The following is a 14406-nucleotide window of genomic DNA, read 5'->3' as shown; positions in this document are numbered from 1 at the left end:
CGGCCCCTGCTGTGAGGATGATGGTTCTGGCCTCTAGACGGCCCCTGCTGTGAGGATGATGGTTCTGGCCTCTAGACGGCCCCTGCTGTGAGGATGATGGCTCTGGCCTCTAGACGGCCCCTGCTGTGAGGGTGATGGTTCTGGCCTCTAGACGGCCCCTGCTGTGAGGGTGATGGTTCTGGCCTCTCCCCTCTCACTCTTTTGAAAACTCTGAACATGGATTCTTGTGACTCTGTAAACGAGTGCTATATTTTCCTCCTTCCTCTGCGGGGTCTGTGGGACGTCCTACGTTGTGTTGGCGCCGCGCTTCGACTATGTGAGCTATGTAGGCCAATCACAACAGGCCATTTTACCTTGGCCTGTTGTGATTGGATAGAACTTCTCACACAACAGAAGCCTGATTACGTTAATACATGTTGCTTCTAATTGTATGCATTTTTTAAAGGGAAACTTATTTTTGCTATTATTTTATTTATGAATTATTCATTTTGATAATCAAAAATAAAAATCTGGTAAACTATATTTTCTCCCAGTGAATGTTGATGAATGAGTGGGTGGGCCTATAGAGCCAGTAGCCCACCCACTACGCCCGGCTGCTTCATACACTGTTCATCATTTCTTATTTGGGTATTTTTAAATAGTGAAAATTAAAAATTAAAATGTAATTGATGATGTCACTGATGATGTCACTGATGATGTCACAGATGATGTCACAGATGATGTCACAGATGATGTCACTGATGATGTCACAGATGATGTCACAGATGATGTCACTGATGATGTCACAGATGATGTCACTGATGGGCTTACCTGAGCAGGTGACATTCAGGATGTGTTTAGAGGAACTTGATACTGCACACTCCCTCAGAGCAGATCCAGACTCAACACAGTAGGATTTGATGAACCACACAGGTCTCTCTGAGGACCCCTCTCTATGTCCCACAGAAACAGCAGAGCCACAGTCGAGATCTCTGCAGACGACTCCTGCTGTCTTCAGGGTCCAGAGAGAGTAGCCCTCCACTGGTCTCCATTCTCCCTCATGTTCCAGCTCCAGGTCTCCTGCACAGCGACTCTCTCCTCCCACCAGCCTAACACCAGGCTCTGAAGAGAAACAAGAGAGTCGTGTCCTTCATTGATATCAGCATATTTTAATAATTAATCTTTTATACTATTAATACTTCCGAGTGATAATCAGATCATTAACTCCAGCTCTCTATAAACCATGGTGGGAAGTAATAAAGTACATATACTCAAGTACTGTAAGTACAGGTTTGAATTACTTTACTGGAGTATATGGTTTTATAATACTACTACATCACATGTATCCAACAAAAGGAGTTCCAGGTTACACTGACAGAAACGGGGAGTAAGATTTAGGAAAATCCAGGTAAGAAAACGCACTCAGAAAACCTAAGTACATGTAACAACGTATATTTCAAGTAGCTTCTACTTACAGTTAAGAAGTGTTTGTTACTAAAGGCACTTAAGTCAACTTTACTGTCACACTCAGTTTTTGTAAGTACATTTTACTTACTGACGTATAGTAGATTTGAGGGTAACACTTTACAATAAGGTACACAAAATGTGCTTAGTTACTGCTTAGTTACTGAGGAACTACTAGATAGTTAATGGTTAGTTAATGAGTAGTTCCTCAGGGACTGCGATTGAGGAACTGATGGTTAGTTACTGGTAAACAGACTGGGGGTACTGCATTAATACAGTACCCCCAGTCTGTTTACCAGTAACTAACTAACCATCCATCGCAGTCACTGAGGAACTACTCATTAACTAACCATTAACTATCTAGTAGTTCCTCAGTAACTAAGCAGTAACTAAGCACATTTTGTGTACCTTATTGTAAAGTGTTACCGATTTGACTTAAGATTACATTTGCATCTTATTACAAATCTCCAGTAAAAAGGGACAAAGTCATTGCACGTGGGATGGGGAGAAATGAAGGACCTGCGAGTCCCATCTGACTTTTTCTGTTCAGAGCAGTTTTGTCTGCTAGTTCAATATAGGATCCAATGCATTCTGTTTTTGGTCAAACTAAGAAGACATTTGTGAATGATTTACGGCTAAACATGTTCTATGCTTTCAATAAAGCTGAGTGGGGACTTTTGGCTTTTCTTATTATTCTAGCTGTGGCGATAGTTTCAGGTGTTTTGTTCAGATTTGGACTGCACTACTTTACATCACAACATTATGTTTGTTCCTGATCAAATTCACCTTTAAGATGATTTGGCTGGCCCTTAAACTACTAAGGCTAATCTTAAAATGTACATGTTTCTTTTTGGGTCATGGGTTAACAAAACAAGAGAGTTAAACAAAGGAAGACATTTAGGGAGGGAGAGTCCTGTTGTTCAGGGGAGATGGAGAGGTTGGCTTCGGTAGATCAACATGATTCCTCCTCTCACAACTTTGCTAAAAACCTTTATCCATAAAAGCTGCTTAAGAAAACAATTATAAAGAAAATGTTCCAAACTGCTGAGAGGGAGATTCCTCCTCTTTTGCCTCTCCTCCTTGCTGCAGGCTAAGCACCGGATGTTGATGTGGTTTGACATGCAGCTCCGAGATAGAGATCAGCACCCCCGCCTTTACATACTCTCACTACTCTCTGGACCTGAGACAGTGACAGTACGTAATGGAGAGACAGAGCTTTACCTCTGAGAATGCTTCATCCCAGTCAATGCAAGAGATCCTGATTCGAATCATTTGGACTATTCTTTTATTTATTTGTGATTACCCCAAAGTCGTTAAAGAATGGGGGATTTGTGACTTTGATCTTAGCTATCCCCATTGTACTTATTAGAAACTGGCTAAATGGCCTTATCAATCGGCCAACGCTGAGTCGTTTATTGATTTATCCATTTTGAGCAGAAAGGAGAGTTCAGTTGTGTTATTAGTTTCTTCCTATCAGGGAGCAGTTCAATAAGTAGAATCATGTTAGAAGGGTTTTAACTGCTAAAAGTCATGAGAATAGGTTTGCTCACTTTGGAGATGTTGACCAACTCCTTTTGTATCTGGTGTTTATCCAACTCCTGGTTGGTAGTCATGAATTTAAAACCAAGTAGATGTAACAATATCTTTAAGAAAATGTGTGATATTTACTATTGCAATGTTTCAGCCCCTTTATAGACGTTCTGTTGAGTGGTTGGTTGGTGATGGACGCTCATATCAGAGAGAAGAGTTATCTGATCATTTGTTGCCAGCATCTAGGACGGGTCTCTCACTGAGACTCCGCGGGGATAACAGGGAACCACCTCGCTGGTATGTTACAGAACATTTAGAAGATTATTTTGACATTAGTCCTAGGGAGCTTGAGGAAGGGTCGACCTCTCCTCCTCCGGCTAAGAAATCTAGGACTTCTGTGTCTCCAAACTAATCTTTTGCAGCAGCTGACCAGACGGGCCACAGATGAGAGAGGGCTCCAGAAATGCTGTGGACCTGACCTGCTGACATTGTGCCGTGAAAAGTGCAGAGTATCTTGATTTATTTTATTCTTTTTATTTAGATTCCTTTTCAATGTGATGATCTGATGGTATTTATAAAGTATAATCATGAAAAGTGGTGGTGATGAAAAGGTGATGATGGTTTGTTGTTTACCTCTGAAGTATATCCTGGTTTCACAAACATGGTAGAATCATAAATGATGAAACTAGGATCAGTTAGTGGTGAAGTCTTTAAACTACATCATGCTTTATGATAAAGGTTGTTTACAGACTGTAATCACTTAAAGAGTAACAGGGTGAATAAACTGAGCACTTTACCTGTTGAGTTGTGTTCTCCTTCAGCCTGGAGTCCTGAGGAGAAATCAGAAGATAAGGTAAACAGAGTTTTCTATCATCTCAGGAACACGTCAGTGAACTCACTCTGGAGTCATTTCACCAGTTTACTAAAGCTGAGAATAACACGTTCATACAGAGAAGTCACATATTCAGAGTTAAAGCAACAGTTCACTTTAGAGAATATGCTCCTTCAGTTCAAATGAGTCATGGAGCACCATCATCACACTGACACATGTTCTACAGCAGGGCTTCTCAAACTCCGGACCAAGGTCCAGATCCGGACCGAACTGCAAATCAATCAGGACCGAACCCTGTTTCCCATTATAAAAAAAAAAAAAAATTATAAAAAAAAAAAAAAAAAAAAAATTCAGATTCTGATAAATGAATGTACATCATCATGTACGCGCGTCTTGTGTCTGACGCGTTGTGATAAACGAACGTGCATATATATTTACTTGTGTGCGCGAGCGTGACACACATAGCAGACCGCAAGTTAACCGCAAGTTTACCTTGACATACTGTATGTATGTATTGAATGTGTGTGTGTATACCAAGCGGCAAACTCTGGGGAAGAGCCGGGACGCCAATACGGAAGTGCCACAAACTGCAGTTCATATATTGGGCGATAGGCGATGACTGCAGAAAGGAGCAATTTCCATAGACCCCAATGTTAAAATGCCCAATTTCACAGCAGAAAAAAAACGTTTGTAGCCCTGGCTCAAATACATTTTATTATGTATATAGTTAGATTCCACCTTCGTGATTATGAATCTGTGAGTGAATTGTTTTCTAACGCGACCCTTTTATTTATATTAGGTCTTAAAGTTTTTGCATAAATTAGGGCGTGGTCACTTTGATGGACAGGTACGTGCCTCACTGTCAGCTAACAGCAATTTGTCCACTCTGCTAGGCTACAACGTTAGTTAGTTGTAGTTACTGTACTTGACCCTTTAGCCGTGTTCGTGGTGATTGTGCCTTTTAGGGAATATTGTTACAAATACCAGACAATTAAAATGTCGTGCTGTGCGCTTGAATGTACTAACAGACCTTCCAAGAAGTCTACTCTCAGCTTTTTTCGGTGAGTAAAATGATAATATTATACATGTTAATCCCGTTAGCAGGTGTTTGTGTGCTTGTTAGTTTAGCTTGTTATGTAGCTTATTATGTAGCTTATTAGCCAGCTAAGGACGTAACCCTTTATACATGTGTATATATATATACAGTTTAGTTTATGATTCAGCCTTTTATAGTATATGGCTGTGACGCCCATAATGCTAAACGGGAGCAAATGTTAAAAGGGGACCCAATTATCCCAGTGGTGGCCGCCGGAGTCCACGCCGGCCGAAGCTAACGGAGCCGCAGGGGGCTAGCTCGCTAGCGCGTCCCGGCGGCTCCGTTAGCTTCGGCCGGCGGCGGAGTCCGGCATTATAACTGGAGATCAAGGAATGCAGCGAAACGCAGACTTGGTTCGCCTGCAGCCCGCTGGAGTATTAGCTAAATAAATTATGTTGAACAAGGCTTATTAAGCTGAACATCGCCACAATTGTTCTGCTATGTATCGGTACTTATTTTATTTTATTAACGTGTGAATGACAAGCATTACAAATAACAACAAATAGCTCATTATCTTGCAGATTGTCTCGTTTGATTATGAATGTAACGTTTATATAGTGGAACTACACTGTTTTATCAAAACCAAAGTGCCACGCAGTAACTTGGTATGCATGTATTTCAGCAGGAAATGTGCAACCTAGATGACATTTACCAACACAGACTATATAGAAATATTTGTAAAAATTGTTCATGCGTTATTAAGTGAATATGGCATTAACCCTCCTGTTGTCTTCGGGTCAAATCTGACCGATTTACTACTTTCATCAATCATAACTTTTTTGTTTTACATTCGATTGCATTAAGGATTTATGATATCCTTCACAGTAGACATTTGAACATATAAAATTGCTGATTGACCTTGTCGTGGTGAGTGGGCTTTAAACTAAGACGGGTCATACTGAATAGTCTGTGCACACATTTTTAACATGTGATCTTTCTTTCATGTAGGACGCTTGAGGGAAGTTGCAACGCCTCGGCCAATGTGATGTCTTCCCCACGTGAAAGAGATTGAAGGCATAATTTATAACTTGAGACAATTTTCCAAATGTTATGACTTTTATTGGCTTAGGACGGTAGTAATGGATTACATCCAACACGAATCAAGATCGTATAGAAAAAAAGGAAAGTGTAATCCTTAGTTACATAGGAAAAGATGTAATCGGATTAGTTTGACTTTTTTTAATAATAGGGAAACTCAGGATTACAATCTTATTCAAAACCTGAAAAGAGCATATAGTGTTTGTTGTAAAATGATCAGATGTTCTCTCTTCTCTGGAAGCGGTACTGTTCTGTAGGCTAATACTTTAATTGTGAATCTATACACCTACTGCCTGAGTCAGCTTTATGTATATTATACATTTAAGTAAAAAAATCATATTAATATTTCTTCTCTCCTGTGTTTATTTGCATTGCATTTGATTTTGAGGTAATCCAAAAGAAAAATAAAGTTATCAGGTTACAGTACATTACTTTTATATCTTGATACTCACATTAAGTTACTGGTTGCGTTTTTGGCAAGTAGCCCTCCCAACCCTGTACATAAGTTATATCATTTTAATTACTGATACAGTTGTTGCACATCTTTAATTTATTTTCTAGTGTACTTAAGTCGTACATTTTCAATGTGAAATAGATCGGATTAAATATAGAGTAAAAGCACAATCTTAAATTATACATTTATAATTTTCCTATGCTTATTGTTAATGTAGTGGTGTTATAAACAAAATGTTGTCGTAAAGGAAATTAAGATGTTTTTTATTTGTTGACAAAAGATTTAAAGTTGATGCTCACAACATGTGGGAACATTTATTGAGAAAAATGTTTCTATTGTAAAACAAATAATTATCTGCATACTGAACAATTTAGAAACTCTCTAAAAGGTATTATTTTCTGTGATGTTACGACCCTGTAGGGATTGTGGGTATTGCATTTCATAATTACATTCTATGGTATGCTTATGACATATTTGATGCCAAAATACATGGGATTAGGGGAGACCTTCTTGGTGTTTGCATTGTCACTGATAAATGACAAGGTAGTATTCATTGTCAAGATTTTGTGTTTTTAAACTTGGGACTCTTTTCAGACTGCTACGGCTTGGGAAAAGATTTGAGCCTTAATGTGTAATGTTTTCTGTATTGTATGGTTAGCTTATCCTTTCATTTGATAGTCAGATTTGGATGTGATAGCTAACATTTTCAGTAAGCAGTAGACAAAAGAAGTGAAAATATGAATGTGATTTATTTTAAATATTTACAGAATTATTTTAACAAATAAAATAACAAAAAACATAATAACAAATTTAAAAAGAGGAAGAGCAGCCATGTTAACAGTGTTATGGCTACAGATGTAATATCTAACTCAACATTAGCCATGACAGTCTGGGCTTAGCAAGGGCCTTAGAAAACATACTCTAAAGGCCAAATCCAAAAACAGTGATACTGACATTTTAGCAGTTCACAGTCTTTGGAGATGGTCTTTCAGGCAATTGGCTAGTGACTTTAAAAAAATATCATTTCCCCTAGGGGTGAAATGAACTCTATCTCGCAAAAAAAGCCCAGGACTGTCATGTCTAATGTTGGAGTGGTCAACAATGGCACCATTTAGGCTATGAACAAAAGCCATAACACTGTTAACAAACTTCCGGGCCTTGTCAATTTTGACAGGATTTGCACCAGCCCTCCATCGGCACCTCTGGTTGATCTGGGAGAGCATGATCTTCATGCCAGGGTGCCGATGGTGAAGCTGGTGCAGGTCCTCCTTCATCTGATTCACCAAGTGAACACTGGGCACATCCCCCAAGTCGTTGCCGCCACAGTGGATGAGGAGGACATCCGGGGCTGCTCTTCCTCGCAGGGAGTTGGAAAAGAAGGGGAGGAGACCTCTCCAGCGCAGTCCACCCCAACCGAACCAGCAGGCGCGAAGGTCGAGGCCAAGGTTGCTGCCGATGGTCTCTGTAGCTCTCTGGGCTCCACGCCGGACATAGCTGTCTCCGATTATCCATACAGTCACTATGGGAGGAAAATAAATGAGAGTAACAAATGCTTCAGATAATGAGGAATATCAAATTAAGTATAAAGGGTTGCTCATTTTGTTCCTTTGACAATAACATACAACATAACATATGAAATCACACCTGACGTATATATATATAGTAACCATCTGAAGTCATGTAAAGTAAGCCAGGACCATCAACTTACAGGTTGTGGAGGAGGTTGCCATCTTTTTTTCTTAATGCTGAAAGAAATAAAAATGGTTTAATCAATATAAAAGCGCCTTTCTTTTTCTACAGTCATATTTAATTTATACTCTCACAGCGCTGTTGAAACAGTAACGTTGGATTAAATGTATATACAATTGATGGTCAAAAAGTATAAATATGCAAATTTTGCATTTGTTAGCCCATGCATATTACACTGTTTATATTTGAATCATGGACAAGCGTTTTTAAACTTGTATAGTGTAATATCAAGAACAGTTAAATCATAGGGAAAAGCTTTGTTTAATTCACAATACGCTAATTCCTTTACATACTGTATAGGCCACAGTTTATGGCTAATTCCATAGGCTAATTCACGCAACACTGGCCATATCTCTGTTAGTTTACAAAGTTGTTACAAATGACATTTATATCTGAAAAACGGTGAAGCACTTAAAAAACAATTGTATAGTGTAGGTTCAAGAACATTTAAATCAAAAGGACAAGTTTTGTAAAGTTACAGGGGATCTTACCTTCAGAACGCCGGGAACGAGGAGCAGTGACCGGAAGCTGGGTTGTTAGCTTAATACTGTGAGCATGTTAGCTTAGCTTCTTAGCCTGAGCTAGGTCTGGAACTTGACGGCCGTTGGCAGAAGGTCCCGCCCTGTCCCGCCTCGTCTCCGCCACGGCTCCGCCTCTTTGCCCTTATTTGGATCAGGATGTAGCAGGCGGGAGTTAGACTCTGACGCCACTGTCGAGCCGTTAGTTGCCGACTCCGCCTACTAAGGGCTTCTCGGCAACTCTGCAGAATCCTATGGGTGACGTCACGGACCCTACGTCCATTTATATATACAGTCTATGGTGTATACAGGGGCGCCGTTTACTGACAGGCAAGGCAGGCAAGTGCTTGGACCAGAAGGGGGCCCCCAAAGAAGGTAGATTAAGAAGGTCCACAGCAACGACAACATGAAACACCCTTTAATTTACTGCAACGACATGTCGGGAAACCCCCTCAAGGGGGCCCCATGCATAGAGCGCCAAGAAACTGCTTCAAAATTTCAGTTTCGTTTCTCCGCTCGGGGCCGGGGGGGACTTTACTGGCATTGATCCGGACCAGTGACCTTGTATAAAGTTCACAACTGGACCTTTAATACAAAAGTTTGAGTACCCCTGTTCTACAGAAACAATTACATTAGGAGGAACCACGGAGGATGCTGCCAGTTCCCACCTTCTGCTGTCACCTGAACGCCTCACTCCCCTATCACTAACTGCAGCCGTTAACTAACTGACCCGTACCTGTTTTAATATGACCTGGTATAGTGTGTGTGTGTGTGTGTGTGTGTGTGTGTGTGTGTGTGTGTGTGTGTGTGTGTGTGTGTGTGTGTGTGTGTGTGTGTGTGTGTGTGTATGTGTGTGTATCTTGCTGTCAGTGTTTATGAGTAGTTTTTTCTTGACAGATCACAAAGATATTTGAATATAATAAATGATAAAGTGTATTCCTACCTGAGCTACAGACCAGTAGCATCATCAGCAGCAGCAGGTGATCCATGTCTCTCTTCTGTCTCTCTCTCTCTCGCTCTCTGAGAGAGCTTTATACAAAGGGAAGTCTTCAGCTGCTCTCTAACGTGTTGACTTCACTTTTGATCTGAAACCGGATATCGTTTTTTCGGCTTGGTGAACGTGTGTCTCTGCTCTGATCAGAGTTGCAGCCTGCAGCCACCCCCCCCCCCCCCCCGGGCTCCGCTCCGTGCAGAGAGTCTGCAGCGGTGTGTGTGTGTGTGTGTGTGTGTGTGGGTGGGTATGTGTGTGTGTGTGTGTGTGTGTGTGTGTGTGTGTGTGTGTGTGTGTGTGTGTGGGTGGGTATGTGTGTGTGTGGGTGGGTATGTGTGTGTGTGTGTGTGTGTGTGTGTGTGTGTGTGTGTGTGTGTGTGTGTGTGTGTGTGTGTGTGTGTGTGTGTGTGTGTTGTAAATTCCTGCTTTTTTTACTTATTGCACCATAATTCTTTCTCAATGTTCTTCCACAGACCTGATAAAAAACACTCACACCCATACACATGAATTCAGTATCATTTTCCGTGGAATATGCCTCCTCCCATGTACGATTGCACAATGACCCACAGCATCTCTGTTGACCTGAGGTCAGTACAACAGACTTCATCACACCAGTTGACTTCTTACTGCCTATCATTCACTGTCAGCAGACACACGAAAGTGTTCAACAAGGTCTTATTTTCTTGCTGTAATATCTTTTTTGTATTTCACAAACATTGTAATCATTGGTGGTTGTGCTTTAGTACATCTTTTTTTTATAATTCTCTTTGTTTGTTTGTTTGTAGCCTTTATTTAACCAGGTTTAAAAATCCCATTGAGATCAACGATCTCTTTTTCAAGGGAGACGTTACACATAAAAACAACAGAAAACAAAAAGGACATCACAACATAATTACAGGGGTATACATTAGCAACCTATTTACAGTGACAGGTATCCAATAACATTTCATCCAGCCGTGCTTTAAAACGATGCAAGGGAATCAAAATGCTCAGTTTCAATGTTTTTTGCATGGTGTTCCAAGCCAGAGGAGCAGCGCACATAAAAGCTTTAGTACCTAAAACAGTCCTAGCACTTGGCACATGTAATAAAAACACATCCTGGGATCTCAGGCAATAGCTACTTGCCACTCTCCGTGAGATCAAAGAGCATATATAAGTCGGTAGTTTACCCAGCATGGCTTTGTAGATGAATATGTACCAATGACTGAGCCTCCGAACAGTAAGTGAAGGCAGACCTGCCTTGGCATACAGGGTACAGTGATGAGTAAGTACTTTACAGTTAGTAACAAATCTCAGAGCACTGTGATAGGCGGCATCTAACCTTTCCAGGCAATGGGCAGGTGCATTCATATAGATCAAATCACCATAGTCGAGCACAGGTCAAAAGGTCACAGTGACTAGCCTTTTCCTGGCTTCAAAAGAGAAACAGGACTTGTTTCTGAAAAAGAAACCTAGTCTAACCCTCAGCTTTTAAGCAGATTAGTGACCTGAAGTTTAAAAGTAAGACAATCATCAAGCCAGATACCAAGGTATTTATAACAGCTAACCACTTGGAGTACTTGTCCTTGCATAGTCACAATATCCAAAGCAGTCTCTGGAGTCTTTTTAGCTTTAGAAAAGAGCATTACCTTGGTTTTCTCAACATTTAAAAGAAGCTTTAGTTCAGAGAGCTGAGTCTGAATAATGTTAAAAACAGCCTGTAATTTAACAACCGCCTCCTTAATGGAGGGACCTGCACAGTACATCACGGTGTCATCCGCATAAAAATGCAAAGTAGCTTCATCCACATTTTCACCTAAACTATTGATGTAGATGGAGAATAAAAGTGGACCTAAAACAGAACCTTGAGGAACACCATTAGCAATGTTCAACCACTCAGAAGACAGCCCATCAAAGTGAACACATTGGGACCTTTCAGAGAGGTAGTTCACAAACCACCCCACTGCATGGCTGGATAAGCCAATACTGAGTAGCCTCTGCTTTAAGATGCGATGATCGACGGTGTCAAACGCTTTGGAAAGGTCAATAAATAGAGCTGCACAGCTCTGCTTATTATCTAAAATACTTGTAATGTCATTCACTACTTTCATTGTGGCAGTGATGGTGCTATGTTGCTTTCTGAAACCTGACTGATGTTTAGACAGAATGTCATTGTTACATAAAAACACCTTTACCTGTTCACTCACTAGGCGTTCAAGAACCTTAGCCAGAACTGACCATTAAGAGATTGGCCTATAGTTATTTAAAATAGTTGCCTCCCCTCCTTTTAGTAGTGGCAGGACATACGCTGACTTCCATACTTTTGGAATTGTGTTCGTGCTGAGGGAGAGGTTAAAAAGAGAAGTGAGAGGTGGAGCAATAAAATCTGCAGCTATCTTTAAAAAGAAAGGTTCTACGTTGTCCGGGCCAGCCGGTTTCTTAGGATCTAACTTAGATAATGCTTCATGAACAACATTTACAGTAAAGGAGTAAAACTGAAAGGGTTTTCCAGACCACATTGTTCAGAGTCACAGACTGTGGTGTTCACAGAAGCAGAGTTAGTCACAGAAACAAACATAGAACCGCAGGACACAAAATGCTCATTAAAACAATTTAACATAGAAGCCCTGTCCGATATAGAGCCAGATGTTGTGGTAAGGCACAGAGGTAGCTCATAACGGATCTCACCGGTGGATAGCGATTTTATGGCTTTCCAAAATTTCCTAGGATTATTTAGGTTTTCTGTAGTAACTGACAAATAGTCCTTCGACTTAGCACTTTTGACATGTGAAGTGAAGCTATTTCTTAGCTGCCTAAAACCAGACCCGGCGCCAGAACAAATCTAAAGGGAGGGCACACAAAACCGTCATGTGCTGCGGGCCTGCGGCACAATATATATCAAACAGCAAGGCCAACTCTGCATCTTTGTGCAGCGTATACTCAAACAGCGATAGGAAGAGCCCATTGCCTGACTCGGACATGCTGTGGAGTGAATCGTGGTCACCTCTGAGAGGGAGTTGGTTGACAGTGAATGATAGGCAGTAAGAAGTCAACTGGTGTGATGAAGTCTGTTGTACTGACCTCAGGTCAACAGAGATGCTGTGGGTCATTGTGCAATCGTACATGGGAGGAGGCATATTCCACGGAAAATGATACTGAATTCATGTGTATGGGTGTGAGTGTTTTTTATCAGTTCTGTGGAAGAACATTGAGAAAGAATTATGGTGCAATAAGTAAAAAAAGCAGGAATTTACAACACACACACACACACACACACACACACACACACACACACACACACACACACACACACACACACACACACACACACACACACACACACACACACACACACACACACACCGTACCAGTCAAAAGTTTGGACACAGCTTCTCATTCGAAGGTTTTGATTTATTTAGATTATTTTGTACATTGTAACTACAGCGTCTCCAGCGCTTTCGAACGGCAATGCCGTGACTGTCTCCTCCTGATTGGTGGAGTTGGCCCAATAGCCGTAGCGCCACCGTCCTGACGTCAGGACAGTGTTCAAATCTGGATCAGTTTTTATCAGATCCGTTGCAGCCCCTTTTTTAGAGATTTGAAAATAGAGAGGGTTGTGTTTTCTGACACTTGGTGAGTTCCCTGGAACACCGGGGACACATATTCATGTATAAAAGACGTACAAAAGTGCATTTTGCATGATAGGTCCCCTTTAATCTACCTTCTTTGGGGGCCCCCTTCTGGTCCAAGCACTTGCCTGCCTTGCCTGTCGGCAAACGGCGCCCCTGTATACACACACACATTCAATACATACATACAGTATGGTGGCTTGAACTAGTGGGAGAAATGGCACTGTTTGTCTGCAGCCAATACCTTGAACCTCGGCAAAAAAGGCATTAGAAGCATTAGAAAGTCAAGGTAAACTTGCGGTTAACTTGCGGTCTGCAATGCGTGTCACGCTCGCACACACAAGTAAATATATATGCACGTTCATTCTCACAATGCAGCATGTCTTAGCAGTCCTTTATCAGTCTGTAATGCGGGTTTCTAGTCGCAAAAACCTTTGACAGTAAAAGCCGCATCAGATGAAGACGTATTTACTTTAAACTGTCTACAGGGGAAACAAAAGGCTGCGTCTGCTTTTAGCGAATATTCAAGCCATGAGGCGCGTTCACACCAAGTACTTTTCCCACAGTAGTTCCTGAGAACTGTAGTTCATGAGAGTTCTTTTAGTTCTGATGAACTAAAGCAGATCGCGTTCACACCAAAATGAGTTCCTGGGGGTGGATTAGGCAAATGAGCCGCTGACGTCACTTCTTCTTCTTCTGCTTAGCTTTTCCTGGCAGGCTGCAAACAACTTCACGGCGAGTACAGTAGGTGGCGGTATGCACCTTAAAGTTGCAATCCGCCAAAAAACCGAGAGAAGAAGAAAAAAAAAAAAAAATTACTTCCGCTTCCGCTGTATGCTTCTGTTTACCTTAGTCAGACACGCTATGGAGTTGACTGAAGTTGTGGTTTTGGTGCTCGTGTTACACAGCTTCGTAACTGAGTTATTTAAGCCAATAACTCAGCCACAAATACACGACCATTCAAATGCAATAGCAATGCTGATTCGGAGGCGAAGGCGTTTAAGAAGCCTTAACAAAAGGACTGGACGGCGACAAGCACACGCTCTGGACATGTTTCGTCGTAGGACAGCTGAGGAGGATGACCGTTATCACGCCCAAAGAACAGCAATGGTACGTTCAGTAAATCACATTAATACTATCTAATGTA

General features: G+C 41.3%; 1 protein-coding gene across 1 annotated transcript in view; it reads right to left on the bottom strand.

Moving 5' to 3' along the window:
- Positions 1 to 14406, bottom strand: part of LOC117484524 (CD5 antigen-like) — a 232649-nt gene that overhangs the window by 32632 nt on the left and 185611 nt on the right. Inside the window, exons 2-3 of the mRNA XM_034132956.1 lie at positions 3771 to 3803; positions 811 to 1101 (exon numbers count right to left, since the gene is read on the bottom strand). Coding sequence (XP_033988847.1) covers positions 811 to 1101; positions 3771 to 3803 — 324 coding nt within the window. The remainder of the gene's footprint in view (positions 1 to 810; positions 1102 to 3770; positions 3804 to 14406) is intronic.

This window comes from Trematomus bernacchii, unplaced genomic scaffold (assembly GCF_902827165.1).
Source record: "Trematomus bernacchii unplaced genomic scaffold, fTreBer1.1, whole genome shotgun sequence".
Lineage (NCBI taxonomy): Eukaryota > Metazoa > Chordata > Actinopteri > Perciformes > Nototheniidae > Trematomus > Trematomus bernacchii.
Note: the sequence above shows the minus strand (reverse complement) of the source record. Positions and strands in the feature narration are given on the sequence as shown.